Raw genomic sequence first — 19,814 nt, forward strand, 5'->3', positions numbered from 1 at the left:
TGCCAATGCTATAATATGGAATTGTGGTTCCACAATTGTGTGTCAAGGAGTGGAAAAAACATACCAGATTTCTTATGCAAGCAAGCTTTACTGTGTTTGGTGAGGCTTCATTTCAGTGGCGTTGGTGGGATTCCAGCGAGGGAATCCAAGGAAGGGAAGATGCTGATTATGGAACGTTTTATGGAACTGGGATTGAGGGGATAAGAGAAGGAAATCCATGAAATCAAAAAGGAAAATTTTCAAAAGGGACAACTGTAGCATATTGGCATATGGGAGATAATTGGGCTTGGGCACCTCCAATGTAGGTCAAATAGTAAGGCTAAATATTGCATTAGAGGAGTGAGCTAGTTAATGTTAGTGGAAGTAAAAGGAGTAGGTGTATTCCTAATATAAATTGGAACGAGGTACTATCAGCCCTCCATTTGTGAGAAAAAAATTGCCCAAGATTGTGCAGATTGGGGTAAAAGGATCCATGAATCATGACCTCACCTAGTGGGACTTAAGACTTGGTGGTTGTTGTTCTTAGTTAAAAGTATTAGGAGAGCAGATTCATGTCAACATTATTCAATATAACTTAAACAATAACAAGAGCAATTCCATGACTCGCAAGTCGCAACTGTGTGGATTTAGTTATATGAATTTTTTTTGCCATTTAATATAATTCTTAGTCTGTAAAAATTCAGATATGCAATTAAAGAAAATTTCTATAACGAATAGTTTCATTTCCTAACTTCTGTCCTATTTTACACTTTGACAAGCACTTCAAATGCTTAAATGCTAGATGGACACATTTAAGTGCTATTTTCCAAGGTGGTAGAATCTTATGATCCTGTTTTCTGTTCTTATGATCTAATTCAGTAAACCTTCAAAGGTGATATCATATTGAGCAACCTTCTAGTTAACTGAGAATACCATATCTATTAATATGCGGCAGGATCCTTTATCGGGCTTGTACTAGGGAGATCTTAGGCATATAAGGATGGTTTAGGCTTCAACATTGTGAAACGCTTTTGCGAGACAAATCTGTGAGGCCCAATGGGCCAAAGTGGATAATACCTCATTGGAGTTGGGCTGAGACTTTTAATTGGTATTAAGCCCCCTAGGGGTACTGCCATGCAGGTGGATCTTACACAAAATTATAGGTTCTATATAGAGGTGTGGGCCACTTTGATGAGGGTGTCATTGACTGGGAAGTGTATCATGATCCCATATCAGGCGTGTAGTATGGAGATCTTAGGCTTTTATTAAAACCATGAGGCCGGCCAAAGTGGATAAATACATCTTAGTTCTTGTCAACATTTTTGGTGCTTGGTGGTATACAGTCAGCTTGTAATGTTGAAAAAATTCTCCTCATGAGAAAATTGTTATTCTGGGCTTGAAAAATACATCTTAGTTCTTACCATGAGGCTTAATGTCGTACTGAATTTTGAAAAATTGCTTATCATTAATTTCACACAAAACATCTTAGCGGTGACATCAACAAGGCTTTGGAAGCATCACCGCAGATATCATTTTGAGTTCTAAATTTTTCTCAGAGATCCATGAGGCAATGCTATATATAAGCGCACAAAAGTATCAGGTCTAGCAATGCTTGAGTGCTTTTTGTATTCTTTTGTTGTTATTGTAGTGCGTGTATACTTCTTTTCCATCCCTGAACATTTACTGCAACATAGTCTTATCTTTTCACTTATTATTCTAATGAAATGCCAGTTTATTTGCCTAATTTTTTTTGATTCAGAGACTCTGCAGATATGCTGCAGTGAATATGGTTGCTTGTTTATAGATTGATACAAAAGTATTAAAGGTTATTCTCGATATATCTCATTTTAGTCACTGGAACCATTCTTTGTTTATGTTTTGTGAGTGGTAACCATGCAGAAGAATGAAGTGCTAATATGGCTTGAAGAGTTCTCCTTGGATTAGTGTATTGTATGCACACTTCCTGTTGATGTAGTCCTGATTCCTTTTGTTTGCCATGAGTTCCGAGTGTTATAGGAGATATAAAGTAGCATTCCCCAAGAGCTACTTGTTTGTGTCTGCAATGTCAATTTGTAAAGAAATTACCTTCTCATAGTTAATACCCTCTCATTTCTAAGTTATTTTTTAAATAGTGTAATTTTTTTAATGCTATATTTGGTTTGTGTGGAGTAGGAAAGAAATTGAATGAAAATTTAAATGGAGAGTATGACGAAATCAAGTTATAAATTTGATTCCATTCTATTCGTCTGGACCAAACGTTGTGCAGAAGTAGTGTTTACGATCTGAAGAAATAAACACTAGCTTTTTTCCTGTTAAAATAGATTTTCCTTCTGGTGCCCTTCCTGGACATTAAACACCTTATAACCATGTCTGCGCGCAGATTTTATTATTGGTATCTGGTGCCAACCCAAAACTACGGTAAGGAAAATACCACAAAAAGTGGGAACAGGTTAAATTTGAGATTAGCCTCTTCTACTGTATCAGATTAAGTGTTTTATTATTATTATTTTTTCTTTTCTTGGTTGCAATGAGGTTTGAAAAAGTTGGAAATCGATGGATCTCACATGGGCTGATCGATTTTTGCTGATTTGCTCCTATAACACTTAATGCAAAAGTACTATATATTCTTGATATGTGGAAATAGAGTAGAATCGAATCTATCACTTAATTTGTTCAAACTGCTCATTCAATATTTCATTTCATTTCAAATTCATTCCATTCCCAGAAGAATGTAAAAACACGCTCATGTTTGTGGATTGTTTGTGGATGTTCGAGAACTCTACTTCAATAGGCGTGTATAAAATTTACCAAAAAATAAAAAACTAGACCAAAACCAGATGGAGTTGGATCTTTCAATTTGCAGTTTCAATTTTGAAAGACGAAAAATTTCACAAACTTCTAATATTTAGAATTGTTGTACACTCATTGCTCATATTTACTATTATTTAATGAAGTACTTCAGCACCATCAGATTATAGTAATTGGTGTAAGAATGTTGGGTTGGCATTGTGGTTATATGAGGCTGCCTCAGCCACCCGTTGTAAGATTGTCCATGTGGGACAATCGAATTTCTCAAGCAAAATGGAGAGTCTGCTCGCCTGCCCCGCCTTCCAGTTCTAGAGTCGTGCACGGCTACACCATCTCTTGTGCCACATCGGTTGCACATGGGAAGGAAATTTGTTTAGTGTCCATTCCTATAAATACCAACTCCACCTGGAGCCCTTGTGTTGGGCTTCGGCTGCAGCTCCAATAAAAGCCAACGGTCTTCAGTCAGTCGGGCCATTTGTGTGGGTTTATGAAAAATTAAAATGAAAAATTTTGATTTAGTGTTTAATCTATTAATAATGGAACTGAATAGAATCAATTACACCCCTACAGGAGTCTGTCTAATGCCTTCCCACGGGCTCACCATTCTTAGTTTCCAAGAGACCCCCAATTTTTTCCCATCAGAAGAACATCTTTCATTAAGTCAATTCATAATTCCCATGAAAATATCACAATCATAGCTTATGAGCTACGTTCGCTCTGAGCCATATGAGATAAATGGCGACGTGCTCTTATCTTTGATTGATAAATGAAGTTAATGGACTGTCAAACTTCACCCCATAGAGAAGCTGTATTCTTTATTCATTGAACCCAGCACCTTCCAAGAAACCCAGCTTGTCTTGTCGCTGTCCGATCTCAGACTTTTTTTAATAGATAAATAAAGAATTCACAGCTTGTTTCCCGTGACATTCCTTCCTTTGGCTGTTGTATTCCTATTCGTACTGTTTGGCTGGCCTGGCCTGGCCCTGCCTGAGACATCAGAATTATGAATTCACATTTACCCTCTGCAAAGGGATGAAGTAATCTATCACGTTAAGGTTTGATCAGTGAAACGAAATTAAATTTGGAGAATAAAACCGAGTCTTTAATTTAATTTAAAATTTTGTTTAATTTAATTTTTATGCATTAAAATATGTACTTAAATAAATAAAACATGAGACAATTTGGGGGAAGGTTCCTTAGGTGGGTAAAATTTTTTAATTTTTTTTTATAAGTAAAAGTGCAGCATCAATTGATGAGAAAGACACCATTTTTTTTTTTTTTTTTGGATTTTCTTAGGAAGCGAAAATAGTTTCACTTGCAGACAGTAGACCCGAAAAGAGTTTCAAAGCTAACATGATTTGCGCCTTGCCGTAGTATGGGCTGGAATTTGGACGAAGGAGTCAAATTCAATATTTTTATTACATTACAAGAAAAAAATTATATATTTTTAATGTTGCCTTTAGATGTATGAATTTTAAACCTTGAATTTAAATTTGAACAAAATCTAATATAATTTATATTATATCTAAATTTAACACAAATTTAAAGTCTTTTCAAACATAGGATGAAGGTAAAATGCAAAAATCTTTCTTCAAAATTTTAACTCTAATACTTACGTTTTTTTTTTTTCTTCCTTGGTAATGTTATATATTCATAAATGAAAAGAATAATCTTTGCAGGGTTTTAAAGCCTTTAAATTCTTTTCAAATTTAAAGTCTTTTCAAAAATAGGATAAGGATAAAATACAAAAATTTTTCTTGAAAATTGACACTGATGCTTCTTCTTTTTTCCTCTAGGCGGTGTTCTTGTTTACCAAAAATCTCTCTTTATTTTTAAAATTTTAGAGGAGACAACTCAGGTATATGTGAGTCCGTCATTACTTAGCCTTAAAAATATACTTACTTATATTAACCATTAATTTTGTTTTTACTAACTTATCTCTTAAGCATTCTTCATTAAGAAATAAGTTCTAAAGTGATAATATCATGGATTAAATTTTTTAAAATGTCAAGTTTACCCTTTATATATATATATATATAAGCAATTAGTTACAAAATACAGAATTTTTAAATTTTAAATTTTAAATTTTAAATTGAGATAAATATGGTTAAAAAAAAAATCAAAGCTAGTCATAATGTCATATGATAAAATTTAGTAATGACAATATTACAGTTATATGTTCTAAAATTTTTTATGGTTTAAATTCTTCAAATATTTCTTGACATTAATATCAATCTCTCTTGATGGCATAATTATATTTTTAATTAGAAAAAATTAATGTAATACATATTTAAATTTTTATAAAATAAAATAGTATCTTTTGCCTTTAATGGTAAAATTCAAGTTCACTTTACTTGAGGCATTTGCTCTCACTAGAATTTTATAAAATATTTTAAAAAATTATTTTAGAATTCAATTCTTCTTCTAACTAAAAACATAATTATGCTATGTAATCATATTGTAAAGTGATGGTTATTAAGGAGATGAAAATATTAAGGAATTCACGTTTTTATGTTTAGTTATCGAGTAAACTAAGAAAGAAAATGAAAAATATATCAAATTTACGAACAAAATTCTAATTTTATATATCATTAATATTTTATTTTTTTTATTTTTTAATCATATAAAAAAATTTTCTATTTTTAATAAAATTTAATATACAAGAAAAATACAATACAAAATGAGTTTCCTTTTTATTTTTATTTGCTTCTTGGATCAAGGATATTCATGTGGGAAAGGAAAGGAAATGAAAATTTATTTCCTATTATATTTATTTTTATATCAAGAGAATTTATTTTAATATAATTAAAAATAAAGAAAAATTAAATGTTAATGATACTCAAAAATAAAATTTTATTCATTAATTGGATATATTTTATTTATTTTCTTATATTACCAAAAATAAAAAAGTGGATTCGTACACATGTCTTTATATATATATATATATATATATATATATATATATTTAAAGTTTCAAACGAAGTCTAGAAAAAAAAAAAAAAAAGGAATTATTGGCTTCTAGAAAGACAAGTAGATAGGGGTATTGATTCCATTATCTTAATTAGGGCAGCGATATGGGAAGAAATGAAGAGGTAGCCGTTCGCTTTCAGCAGGCGGAGGGAGGGCAACTTAATAGGAAGTCAAACTGGTATTCAAACGGAGACGGCGCTGTGAGCTCAAATGGTCAACGCGCGTTCGCTTCGGCACTGCCAGGGAAGCCTCGCATTGTCTCCTCCCCAACTCGTCCCTTATAAATTAGTTATAATTCCCCATTTCGCCTCACGCATTTCTATTCTCTAATCTTAGCTATTGCATCTGGATCAAATCTCTCTCCCCCCCCCCCACCCCCCCCCCCCCCCCCCCCCCCCCCAACCCTTTTCCTCTCTTTCTCGCCTTAGCTTCTCCGGCGAAACTCGAGCGATCTGTGGTGGGTTTCCACACTCGAGGTTAGTTTTTCTTTTTTTCTTCTTTTTTTATCTGAGGTTTCTTCACCTTGTTGGTTTCTATGCGTTTGAATTTTCTTCCTAGGCATGAAGGGCGCTTCTCTCTCTCTCTCTCTCTCTCTCTCTCTCTCTCTCTCTCTCTCTCTCTCTCTCATGTGAGATTATGAATTTTGATCTGGGTATTGTTTCATCATCCTTCTTTTGCGATTAATTTCCCTGAATGCACGAAGAATCTGTTTTTATTGTGAGTTCTGATCTGGGTTTGTCGCTGCTTAGCTAGGTTTCATATGCGGGGAATTAATGAAGGGTTTCTTGTTGTGATGAGAAATTAATAACTAGCAAATTTTTTTTTTTTTTTTTGTTTCGGTGCAATAATGTGGGTATTATTTTCTTAGGAATCTTTCGGATTCTATTGAACTGCATTTGGGATTTTCTGACCTAGGTTGTCATGGAAGTCCAGTTGTTGCATTATTTTGATTTGCCGACTTGCTTGAACTGTAGATCAGAAAAGACATACTTTTATAACGTTTCTTTTTCGATTCAACCCTTGGTTTAAAACCTCTCATCGTCCTCCTAAATTTATAAATCCAACAACATCACTGAAGAGTATAAAATGCTGTAGTTGTCTTATCATCTGCTTTGTTCATTCTTCCATTTGTTTTCTCCATCGATTTGTTTTAGTACTTCAACTCACCCAATGCTTCAAATTTCTCACAGGGAAACATGACAGAACCGAAAGCAAATACACCCTTGATCCCACCAACAGCATCCCGAAGCCTCCCTGATTTCAAGCAGTCTGTTAAACTAAAATATGTGAAGCTTGGTTACCATTACCTGATAACCCATGGAATGTTTCTATTCCTTTCCCCTCTTGTGGTCGTGCTTGCCGCTCAGCTCTCAACATTTTCTCTTCAAGATCTCCATGATCTTTGGGACCAGCTCAGGTTCAACCTCATCTCTGTGATTGTCTGCTCGACACTTCTCGTTTTCCTAGCCACCCTATACTTTCTCACTCGCCCTCGCCCTGTATACCTTGTGAATTTCTCCTGCTACAAGCCTGAAGAAGCTCGGATATGCACAAGGCAGATGTTTCTGGATAGATCTCGCTTGACTGGTTCATTCACAGAGGAAAATCTCCAGTTCCAGCGTAAGATTATTGAGAGGTCTGGCCTTGGGGATTCAACCTATCTTCCTGAGTCTGTTCTCAACGTGCCTCCAAACCCATCAATGCAAGCAGCAAGAGAAGAAGCTGAGATGGTGATGTTCGGTGCCATCGATGAGCTTCTTGCCAAGACCACAGTTAAACCTAAAGACATTGGAATCCTTATTGTGAACTGCAGCTTGTTCAATCCTACCCCATCTCTTTCTGCTATGATTGTCAACCACTACAAGTTGCGAGGGAATATTATTAGTCATAATTTAGGTGGCATGGGCTGCAGTGCTGGTTTAATCTCAGTCGATCTTGCCAAAGATCTTCTTCAGGTCCATCCCAACTCCTATGCCTTGGTTGTGAGCACAGAGAACATCACATTGAATTGGTACTCTGGCACTGAACGGTCAATGCTGGTACCAAATTGCTTGTTTCGAATGGGTGCAGCTGCAGTACTGCTTTCTAACAAAAGCTCAGACAGAAGAAGATCCAAGTACCAATTGGTGCATACTGTTCGGACTCACAAGGGCTCCGATGATAAGTGTTTTGCCTGTGTTACTCAAGAAGAAGATCCCAATGGGAAGCTAGGAGTTTCGTTGTCAAAGGAACTCATGGCAGTTGCAGGTGATGCTTTAAAGACCAACATTACTACTTTGGGGCCTCTTGTTTTGCCCATGTCCGAACAGTTGCTCTTCTTTGCCACATTAGTTGGGAAGAAACTGTTGAAAATGAAGATCAAGCCTTACATTCCAGATTTCAAACTAGCTTTTGAGCATTTCTGCATTCATGCTGGGGGAAGAGCTGTTTTGGATGAATTGGAGAAGAACTTGCAGCTTTCTGATTGGCACATGGAACCATCAAGGATGACTCTTTATCGATTCGGAAACACCTCCAGCAGCTCTCTTTGGTATGAGTTGGCTTATTCGGAAGCCAAGGGAAGGATGAAGAAGGGGGACAGAACATGGCAAATAGCATTTGGGTCTGGGTTTAAGTGTAACAGTGCTGTGTGGAAGGCTTTGAGGAGCATAAACCCAGCAAAGGAGAAGAACCCTTGGATGGATGAGATCCACGAATTCCCAGTCAATATCCCGAGGGTTTCAGCAATCTAAGCTTCGAAAATGCAGTATCTCGTTCATAGGCAGCTATATATTAGTTGTTACTGGTGGCTGCTTGGATGGTGAAATTTCATATTCTTTCCCTCTTTAGGTGTTGTTATTTATCTCCTTATTCATGTGGGGGGCAATTGGATGCATTCTTGTTCTTTTGGTGTCTAACCAGATTTATTATGGGGTTAGGAATTAGTATGATTGTTCTATTTCGACCTTTGAATGGAGTGTGGTGTATGTTATGGAGATTGTGTTTGAATGGTGTTGTAGTGGCCGAGTGCCAGGGACCATATTGATGAAAAGGGGGTTACCATGTTCTTTTATTTTTTGAATTTTTGATTCTAAATTTGGGATTTTATTCTAGTTTCCTTTGCAGATATTTAATTACTGTTTATCATACCTTATTATTATTATTATTATTATTATTATTATTATTTTTATTATTTTGTGTGCCGGAGTGAGAACGTCAGGATCCATCCATTAAGTAATCGATACTATGGGATGGCTAACAGAAGTTAGAATGTGTATTTTTGGATCGGCGAAAAATTGAATGTATACTTTTGCTAGCAAGTTATGTTCTTTAGGGTTTGGTTTGGTCATCCATGGATTGATGTCAAGCCACTTTGAGAACCATGGGCACCACTCCAGTTTGGACTGCTTCAAGCTGGGAGTTCATAAAACCACACCCCTTTTAAATTCATCTATTGACTGACAATGACTGAATTTTGTGGGCAAAAAGTCCTCCAATGACTTCTTCTGATGGATTAAAGAAAAAGTTAAACAGAAGATTAAACTGAATGAAACTGTAACTGTTAAGATTAGGACCTTTTGTCAGTGTGCATGCTTGCTTATTATGAACTGGATTGAACTCCCTTGCTTGGAGGGTTGTCCTTCAACCTTGGTTTAGAGTGGGCAGCGTACTATCCTTCTTTGCTGCTCCTTAGAGCACTTCTAATATGCTTGTTCTCTCACATGAACATTTTATTTGGATAAACTTCTTGGGCTCCTTTGATGTTGATTTCCTTTAGAAGACAGAAAATAAAGCAACGAGTAGTTTGAGTTTTGAGAGAATACTCCCAAGTGTTCTAGTCAGAACGGGTTGATTTTTTCTTGCCTTTCAAATTGTAGTTCTTTCTTTTCATAGTTTCGGTGGTTTGCAATAGTTTTATGGTAGTTCTGTAAGCTTGTTAGGTGCGGGGACATTTGTTTGGAAACATCCATTTTTGGTTTTAGATTTATATTTTGTCTAAATTCATACAAATTCAAATCTAAAGTCCCTTTCAAATATAGGGTTAGGGTTTGTTTACTTGTGAAAAATTATTTTCATTTATTATTTTACTTTTCAAAAAATCACAAAAAAATGTTGCTTAATTTTTTTCTAGTTCTATAATATTTGTATGAAATAAATAAACAAATATTTGATACTATTTTCTTGTGAAGATAGTTTTATTTTATTTTATAAATTAAAATTTCAAATAATTAAAAAATGTCACCTTATTTTCTAATTTTCTAAATTTATACATAAAAATTAGAAAAAAAATCTTTTTATTACTTTTTTATATTTCTAACTCTTACGGCAGTGTTTGGTATGTAGGAATGAAATGGAATCGGAAGAAAGAGAAATAAACTTATCACTTGATTTCATCATGCTTTCCTATTCAAATTTTCATTTCATTCGTTTTCTATTATATTGCATTCTACAGACTAGACATGATATTAATGTGTATGGTCGCATGAAATTCGGAGCTTTGTATGAATTATGTAATGAGTTTTCTCAAAGAAATTTAAATTTAGCCCCCAAAAGTCATGATCTCAAATGCTATCTTATTTCTAAAAAATTGAAAAACAACCCCTTTTTTTTAACTATTTTGAAGTCTAAAAATAAAAAAAAATAAGAAAATTATTTTTTATATTTAAGCAAACTCTTTATTTTCTAACTTTTTAATACAAATCTTAAAATACAAATATATAAACTAAAATATTTTGAACTCTTTGAAAAACTAAAAATAAAAAACTCAAAAAAATATTTTCCATAACTAAACGCGTTAGACTTTCTCATGGCCTCACTTCTCAAATGGTTTTGTCATGACATTATTGATTTTTCTTCATTGTCTTGAGCATTTTCTCTCACATCAGTTGACATAGCTCTCAGGTAAGAAAAAAAATTACAGAATAGAGATATTTTGTGCTAATCCTAGCAATAGTTACGCCTAGAGTTTGAGATTGAAATTTCATATGATTGGTTACAATATTTGACTTTAGTTTTGGGTAGCACAAAGAATCTTTTATGCTTGATGCCATTATTTAAAATTATCTTGAATCATTTTCAAGTAGGCAAATGTTAAGGTTCCTTATGTCATTCTAGATTTTTATCCATGTGTCACATGCATTTTCTCTTGTTTTAGTTGACCAAACTCTCAAGTAAGGAAAGGATTCTAGAATAGAGATATTTTGTGCTAGTGCTAGCAATAGTTGTGCCTAGAGTTCGAGATTGAAGGTTTATACGATCAATTACAATATCTTACTATAGTTTTGGGTAGCACAGAGAATCTTTTAAGTTTCGTACAGTTATTTAAAATTATCAAAAGGATAAGCACATTTATTATTATTGAAAGGAAAAGGAATTCTCTTCTGTTTTGCCAAAGGACAAACAATACAAAGTTTATTACAGCAGTTCTTAAGAAAAGGTAAAACACTATCCAAAGAATGAATTTTTACATCAGAAGGATGCCCCAAGTCTTGAATGCCAAAGTGAAAATATGTAACGACCTGCTTAATTTTCATATATTTTTTTTATATAATACAAAACCACTATAATAAATCTAGTAGATCATAATCAACTTGAACATGTGGGTATCAGGGATACGTCAGAAACACAATACGAAAGCCTAAGCAGTAGGTAACATAAAATCGTAAATTAACTCATAATACCATATGTGTTGATTTAGGTGTAATCCCAAGAGGGGGGGTGAATCGGGTATTTTAAAAAATTCTTTGAAATTTATTTACCAATCAATCCCTATTTCTATGTTTAACTAATTAATTGCTGGAATTTGATGTTGATATGAATTACTAAATCAATGAAATCCTTTTTACCCAATTAAGTGCGTGTAAAGTTATTCAACATATACAAGCAAGCAGGAAATTAAAATACGATGCGGAAAATAAAAAGGAAAAGGGAACAGAGAATGCAACCGCAATTTTACGAGGTTCAGCCAACCCGGCCTACGTTCTCGCCTTGAGCAACCACTCAAGGATTCACTAACCCCGTTCCTTAAAGTAGGATAGAGCTTCCCTTACAATCCGCTGCTTACAAGAGGCACAGCTTCCTCCTACTCCACTGCTTACAAGAGATACAACTCTCTCCTCTCACACCGGTTCACACACCGAACTGTGTATACAATAGAATCTAGAAAATACACTCAAAAACAATGCTTCTAACAAAAGCTGGTGAGTACAATTCAAATTCCTAAAACATTGACATATGATATAACTTGAAGCACGTAAATGAATGAAAACGATAAAATCGTTTTATGTATGATATGCCTCAACACACAAATCCCTTTTTAACCAAAACTTTCAAGTAAAGATAAATTCAAAACGTTTTGGAATAATCTAGGGTTCTTGGTTCACTTTGCAAAAATGCACACTTATATAATTGAAGTGAACTTGTTGGCAAAAACTTTGTCTTGAATATACACTCAATCAAAATCACAAAGTTTTATTTCAAGTACTTAACCACAAAACTGAGTATATTAATTTGCAGAAAAAATATCCCTCAATTAAAATTATATTTATAAGTATTAAGGATATTAAATCAAGTTCTAATGTATCTAAAGATAGATCCTTTTAGAAACTACACACTTGAATCAAACCTTTCAATGAGTCACACACCATAAAACAAATAATGATCTTGTTAAAAAAAAAAAAAAACTTGGTATATATAAAGATACGTTCAAGATCACTCTTTTAATCAAAAACTAGGTTTTTCAATAAGAAGCCCTTTAAGACAATATATGTTTATTTATATGCTCTTGAACCAAAATTTAATCTACCAAGTTAGATAAACTTTCTCAAGTAATGATCTCTTAGAAAATTAATTTTTGTACGAAAGGCACACTCAAGATCAATACTTTTCAATACTAGTCAAGAAGCAAACAATGAGATGATATGCAAAAATCACAAGACTAATAACTTGAAAGATCAAACCTCAATACTAAATTGAAGTACAGTAGAGTAAACAAGTTTCATTTGAAAATCTGAATTGATTTGCCCAAGCTTGAAGATATGAGATTGATGTATAGGCAAACGAATAGCACTAAGAGTAGATAATCAACAAACTTGCAACAAGGTGTGTTATTCTCTTTCTTGTGTATCTCTCTCTTCTAGGGTTTAGATATTCATAATATATAGTATATTACCCTTAGAATTGATCTCAGCCGTTGGATCAATAAGATACCTCGCGTGTCTTTTTAATAAAGAACTGATTTTTAGGCTTTCCCGCGAGTTCAGGCAACCGAACTCGACTTCAGGCTCCTGAAGTGTCAACTTTAGGTGCCTGAGGTTCCAAGGTCAGGCGACCGAGGTACCTCTGCCAGGTTCTGTCTTTCCCATTTAATTTTTCAGGCTACCGAACTTAATCTTTAGGCTACCGAAGAAATTCTTCAGGCGCCTGAGGTTAACTTCAGGCTATCGAAGTCCCCCTTTCACACATATTCATTTCTAGTTTAAAATTCTACTTTGATTCTTTACTTGGGTCTTTTACAAAACAAGTTTTCATGATTTTAAACACATTTCTAAGCCCATGTAAGTATTCTAATTATGTACATGAAATGCATGAGTTATATATCATTCTAAGTTATATTGAGCCTCAAGATAAATCATACGAAAATATTATAAATACCCATTCCCAAGACATTCTTGAACTTTGCCACTTGCTTCTTGATTCTCATACTCTTTGAGTTCCATGGTACTTTCTAATATGTATAAGCTTTACTTTATGACATCCATGACTCATTATCTTTCCGTGCATGCTCAGTGTAAGTCCTGTTCACAAACTCAATGAACAGATCAAATATCAAGTGATTTGTCATTATCAAAAGCCGGATTGGACTTATAGAGTCAACAATATGTAATACCATCCATCCCAATACCAAAGTTACTACATCCATACTAATCATATTTACAACCCAAATGGTGTCCTAGGGTCATTTCCCACAAAATACATCCGACCCTACCAAAACACTTACCCTTCAGAAAGGGCAGACCAGTTGTAACTACCTCAGCAGAGCTTTATCCGCTCTCTTATTAGGGGCTCTTGAAAAGTTCATATAATTCGGGGTGAGACACCTTTAAGTAAGTAAAATATACAAATACTAGTGTGTGACAACATGAATATTTCTGTGTTATACATAAGATCATACATAAACATATTAATATAACTGTCTCTATCATATCTGGGAAAAACATATATACTTATATCAAGTAGAACATAATGGATTTCCGTTTACATAAATCATCTTATATAATAATAATACAAAAACAACCCTAGGTGGTTAGTTGGTTGTTGTCATGTATTACCCCTATATGACTGGGTTGTGTGACCCGAAGGCGGGACTTGATAATGGTTGGTCGATCACTGCCAAGTCAAAAGTACAGTCTGTAAGTACGATGGGTTGTTAGACCTGGTCCGTACACCAGGGGCGTCCACACTTCTTAAAAACCACATCGACTATCCATCCTCACGCTACTCCGTACAGTAGCGCTAACACAATATCATGATGATCATGAACACATAGCAGCGGTACCATGCAAGTGCTAGCCTAAGCCAAACCAACCAGTTCTGATAACATATAACATATAATCAATTGTGATACATGAATATTTCATATAATTATTTGCCAAATCAATATCATCACATCATTTTGCATATATATATATACACATCATGAAAATCATCAGCCCGTATGCCGGCATTTCATATTTTACCATAGCTTGCCCCGTACGCTAGCAAAACATATCCATAGCTTGACCCATACGCTGGCAAAACGTATCCATAGCTCTGTCCGTACGCTGGCAAATCATATCCATAGCTTGGCTCGTACGTCCGCAATATATATATAAACATCCATGGCTTGTACGCCAGTTTTCCATAGTAAAATTCTATATCATTTAACATTTCCCAGAAACAGTATTTCACCATAAATTCTACTCATGCCACACAGAATAGGTTTCACATATATTTAGAACATATCGTCATTTACAGTAGTATTTCCTAACATAGTGTATATATAAATATAGTTATTTTCTAAAATCAAATGTTGTAATATCATACTTACATTTTCATAAAATAATTTGCTTAGTTTATCCCCTTACCTGATTCCTAAAAAAGCCCCTAAAAGCAATCAATTCAACACCCAGTTGAGTTCCCCATTCGACACCCTAAAAACAACATTTTCCAAAATAAAAATTCAGTATTTTTATGCGTACTACGTTTTCTACAACTACAGGGAAGGTCAAATAGCGAATAAAAACCTTACACTGAATTTAGGATGAATTTCAAAGTTGTCCCACCAATGATCGACTCTAGTAGATATGTAGAGAACTTCCCCAGGAGTGCCGTGGTGGCTTTGGATCGTCGATCCGGTAGCAAATGGACCCAGAAATTAAGAGAGAAGGGTGGAGGGAGAAAAGGAAGTGAGAGAGAGGGTTTGGGCGTCGGATTTCAGCCTAAAAATGAAGTTTGGCCTATTTATAGACTGACCTTCGTCAACGAGCCACGTTACCTCGTCGACGAGGTCATGAAGACAATTCGTCGACGAACTCTCCCCTTGTCGATGAAATTCAGAATTTTCCAAAACATCCTCTCAGTACTTTCTCATCGACGAAATGCTCCCTCGTCAATGAGACCCTCTTGTCCTCTCATCAACGAATTCCTTGTGTTCGTCGACGAGGATCTGTTTAATTATTTCTTTTAATTCCCCTTTCCCCTCCTTCTTCCATTATTTAATTATTTAAATATTTGGGTCACTACAAAATACATTTGAAGAAAGAGAAGAAGATCAAGCAGCAGAGAAAGCCTTGAGATTCTGCTTAGAAAAAAAATTAGAAAAAATGCAGTGGCTTGAGAAAGGCTCAAATCTTATAATAAGTACAAACCATGATGCATTTTGCCCATTCCATTCATGTTCCAACATGTAAGGTCCTGTAGAAAACAAAATTGTGACAGAAAAACAAAACATATAGGTTGAGATTTGGTTAATGCACTGATTGATAAAAGATTAAAAGCAAAAGAGGGTACACAAAGAACATTGTGAAGGATTATGTGGGAAGAAAGTTGAATAGTGCCAATGTGTGTAACAATAGCTGCTTCTCCATTAGGCATTTTCACTGTAGTATGTGAGATCTCAGTAAAAGAAGTTAACATCTGAATGGAACACACTATATGATCACTTGCACCAGTATCAATAACCTATGTATGAAGATCATATGCTTTTCTGTTAACATCTTTAGCAGAAAAAACAGAATGCTTGTAGTAACCTGCAACAACATTTGATGGGCAAGACACAACATTAGCAACATGAAGTTCTTGATCTTTAGGCAATTGTGGAGTAGAACAAGAACCAATTAATGTCAAAAGTTGTTGGCATTGGTCATGAGTGAAAGCTGAAGCTTGAGAAACAGACTTTGATGAAGCATAATCAGTAATTCCAATAGAATTATTTCTTTGAATGAGTTCAATATTAGATGAAACTTGATGAGCAGTGACATTTTTATTGTTCTTGAACTTGAATCCTGGTGGAAAACCATGCAGCTTATAGCATTTGTCCATAGTGTGGCCTAACTTTCCACAGTGAGTGTATAAAGGCCTTTCTTTGCCTTTAAAATTGGTTCCGAAATTCTTGGTTGCTAGAGCAGTAGATCAACTCTAACAACATTATGCATAGACCTCTGCATTTCTTCTTGAATGAATAAAGAATGAACCTTATTGACAGAAGGCAAAGGATCCATCAACAAAATTTGAGTTCTTACTTGAGAGAAAACATCATTCACTCCCATGAGAAATTTCATAGTGGACTCCTTGGCTTGAAGACTCTACAACTTTTGATTGATCCCACACACACACTGACCACAAGTACACTGAGGAAATGGATTCAAATTCTGCAATTGATCCCACAAGATCTTGAGTTGAGTGAAATAATCAGTGAGTGACTGCTCCTTGATGAATCTCAGCAATTTGCTTCTGAATATTGAAGATCTTGGTCCCATTTCCTTGAATGAGTGTCTCAAAGATTAGTCCAAATTTCTAAAGCAGTATCTCTATAGATAATGCTTCCTTGAAGCTTTGGTGATACAGGATTAATGATCCATGTACCTACCATGTTATTATCCTGAACCCATGCTTGAATAGCATTTGGAGAATTCACCAATGGTGAAGATATGGTTAAAGATCCATCAATGAATCCTAACTTGTTTTTGGCAATTAGATATTTCCTCACTGATCTTGCCCAAGCTGGATAATTTTCTCCCCCAATCAATGGTTGAGAAATGAGAATTGCTCCTGGATTTTCTCTATGATGCAAGAACAGAGGGTCACTAAGATTATATGAATCTTTTAAGGAAGATGAAGCCTCTGTGTTGGAAGTATTAGCTGCTGTTTCCATCATTGAAGAAGCTTGTAGAACATAACAATGTGAAAAGCTCAAAGAAGAAGATGATAATGGAGAACAAGGAGCTCTGATACCATATGAGAAATCAATCTTGATGAAAAAAACTAATTTCATTAATTGAATTGATAACAATACAACTGTATATATATATATATATATATATATATATATATATATATATACATTCAGCTTAACAACAAAAACAAATTCAAGTATGAATCTAGTGAAGAGAAACTAATTAACTAACTAAAAAAAAATACATGTTGTTAATAACAGATTTTCTGTTCTATCTTGAAGCAAGGCTGATTTGTCTGGCCTGTTGCTGTTGGCTGGCTTTTCATAATTATCCCTTCAACCATTCTTTCCCTTGGACAACGTTCTATCCTATTTGCTTTTTATAATACTTTTTCTGTTTATTTTTTGACATGAGCATTTTTAGGTAAACTTTTTGGGGTTTCTTGTCTACACCATATTTTGTGTGGGAGCGAACAATTTATTAAAAACATAGAAAGGTTTCCTCCCCTTCTCTATTTCCATTAAAATTTATTTTCATTATCGAATAAAGCAAAAAATTGCACAAATTTAAGAGAAAAAGAAGAAGGGAGTGTTTGTAAAATTCAATAAAGGTCAATTACTCTCTCTCTCTCTCTCTCTCTCTCTCTCTCTCTCTCTCTCTCTCTCTCTCTCTCTCTCTCTCTCTCTCTCTCATATCCAATCAAGAACACAAAAATAAAGAAAATTTCACTAGACATTTTCCTTTAAAATTATGTCATCATTGCACCACATCATTTATGTTGTGAATTGTGGCTCAAATTTTAAGTGAAAGCATGAATGAAAATCAAAGTGCAGCAGTCCAGCAGGGGCAGTATTTCTATTCTATTTGAAACCGTCGACTGTTTGTCTCAGGGCAACGAGGCGGATTTCAAATTTTGAATTCAAACGTTAATGTGGTTGGGTGTTTGGAGGGAAACCTCTGAAATATTTTATAAATATACCATTCTGGATATATTCTGAGAGTGGAAGATCATGGTAAAAGTGATTGTATTGCATGTTCTTTGACACTTATATAGTGAAACTTTGCCGATTGCTCCCATAAATGTAGGTATTGATGAACCATGTAAATATTTGCATTGTTGTTCTTACTTTCAGATATACTACCTGTGTGTGTGTTCCATATTTGTTTTTCATTAGTTTCTATGTTTAATTTCCATTGTGTAAATTTGAGTTTATTCACAACAATTGGTATCAGAGCGGTGTTGTTATGGCATTGGACACTTCATCTGCGAAATTTGATGTTGTCAAATTTGATGGAACCGGAAACTTCAATTTATGGCAAAGAAGAGTGAAAGATTTTCTTGTGTAGGAAGAGATGGTGAAGGCCTTGTATGGTGTTCAACCGGAAGGTATGGATGAGGCTAATTGGAAAGAATTAGAGGCAAAGGTTGTTGCTACAATACGATTGTGCTTGGCCGATGAAGTGCTTTATCTTGTCATGGAGGAAGATTCTCTTGCGGCTGTTTGGAAAAAGTTTGAAAGTCGATACATGTCCAAATCCCTTACTAACAAACTATTTCTTAAGCAGCGTCTTTATTGGCTTAAGATGGTGGATGATTCAAACTTGAACTAACACATCAACACATTTAATCAAATGATAAGTGATTTAATGCGGGTTGATGTAAAATTTGAAGAGGATGATAAGGCGTTGATGCTACTGATTTCCTTAACAGCGACTCACACCTATGAGAACTTGGCTACCACTTTTACATGGGGGAAAGAGACCGTAAATTTAGAAGAGTTGACAAGTGCATTGTTGGGGTTTCATCAAAGGATGAAAGTCTGCGATAAGAATTCATACAGAGAAGGACTTGTAGTGAAAGGTAACCATGATCGTGGGAGAGGAAAATTTAGAAATGGATCGAGTCGAAAATCCCAAACTCAATTCAAGAAGAAAAAGGATATCCGATGTTATAAGTGCGGTAAAAAGGGGCATATTAAACCTGAGTGTCCGAATTGGAAAAAAGGAAACGCGGAAAAGCATGAAGTGAATTCAAAATTAGCAAATGTAGTTCAAAAAGAAAATTCATTTTGCAGTGATGGTGATGCACTTTCAGTTTCGTCAGGATCTGATCGCTTCACGAAGTCATGGATACTAGACTTGACATGTTCTTACCATATGACTTCAAATAAGGAGTAGTTCAGCACTTACAGGTTGGTAAATTCAAGTTCAATTCTTATGGACAATGATGCCTCTTATAAAATCATTGACATAGTAAGTGTTAAAATTAAAACGTTTGATGGTGCTGTAAGAACCTTGAGTAATGTAACACACATACCAGACCTACGGAAGATTCTCATTTCACTTGGTACTTTGGATTGTAATGGATTTAATTACAAGTCTGAAAGTGGGATTACGAAGGTGTGCAAAGGTAATCTAACAGTGATGAAAGGGGAAAAGTTAGATGGAAATATTTATACACTGCAGGGAACTACTGTTATAGGTGTAGCTGCAGCCGTAGATTCTGAATTTGATGAAATCGCTTTGTAGCATATGCGGCTTGGGCATATGGGTGAACATGGTATGAAAGGACTTCACAAAAGGAAACTCTTGAATAATATGAAAACATGTAAGCTGAATTTTTGTAAGTTTTGTGTTCTTGGG

General features: G+C 34.8%; 2 protein-coding genes across 10 annotated transcripts in view; both read left to right on the top strand.

Annotated features, from left to right (window-relative positions):
* LOC131158159 (heme-binding-like protein At3g10130, chloroplastic) overlaps positions 1-2,099 on the top strand; it is a 46,214-nt gene extending 44,115 nt beyond the window's left edge. For 5 of the 9 annotated variants that reach the window (XM_058112817.1, XM_058112815.1, XM_058112819.1 and 2 more), the window contains exon 8: positions 1,879-2,099. In XM_058112817.1, the coding sequence (XP_057968800.1) occupies positions 1,879-1,923 (45 nt within the window). In that variant the 3' untranslated portion in view covers positions 1,924-2,099. Of the gene's footprint in view, positions 1-1,738 lie in introns of all 9 variants that reach the window. The other 4 variants (XM_058112820.1, XM_058112818.1, XM_058112816.1 and 1 more) reach the window with 2 other exon arrangements.
* A 3,761-nt stretch (positions 2,100-5,860) lies between these two features.
* On the top strand, positions 5,861-8,849 carry LOC131158160 (3-ketoacyl-CoA synthase 11-like). Its single transcript, XM_058112826.1, has 2 exons — positions 5,861-6,233; positions 6,948-8,849. Exon 2 carries the CDS (start codon positions 6,954-6,956, stop codon positions 8,487-8,489), a length of 1,536 nt encoding a protein of 511 aa, XP_057968809.1. The 5' UTR covers positions 5,861-6,233; positions 6,948-6,953; the 3' UTR covers positions 8,490-8,849.
* Positions 8,850-19,814: the final 10,965 nt, after the last annotated feature.

This window comes from Malania oleifera, chromosome 6 (genome assembly GCF_029873635.1).
Source record: "Malania oleifera isolate guangnan ecotype guangnan chromosome 6, ASM2987363v1, whole genome shotgun sequence".
In the NCBI taxonomy this organism is placed as follows: domain Eukaryota; kingdom Viridiplantae; phylum Streptophyta; class Magnoliopsida; order Santalales; family Ximeniaceae; genus Malania; species Malania oleifera.

Bases quoted from the DNA above. Each gene is read 5' to 3' on its own strand.
- LOC131158160 (XM_058112826.1), top strand. From the start codon at position 6,954: ATGACAGAACCGAAAGCAAATACACCCTTGATCCCACCAACAGCATCC.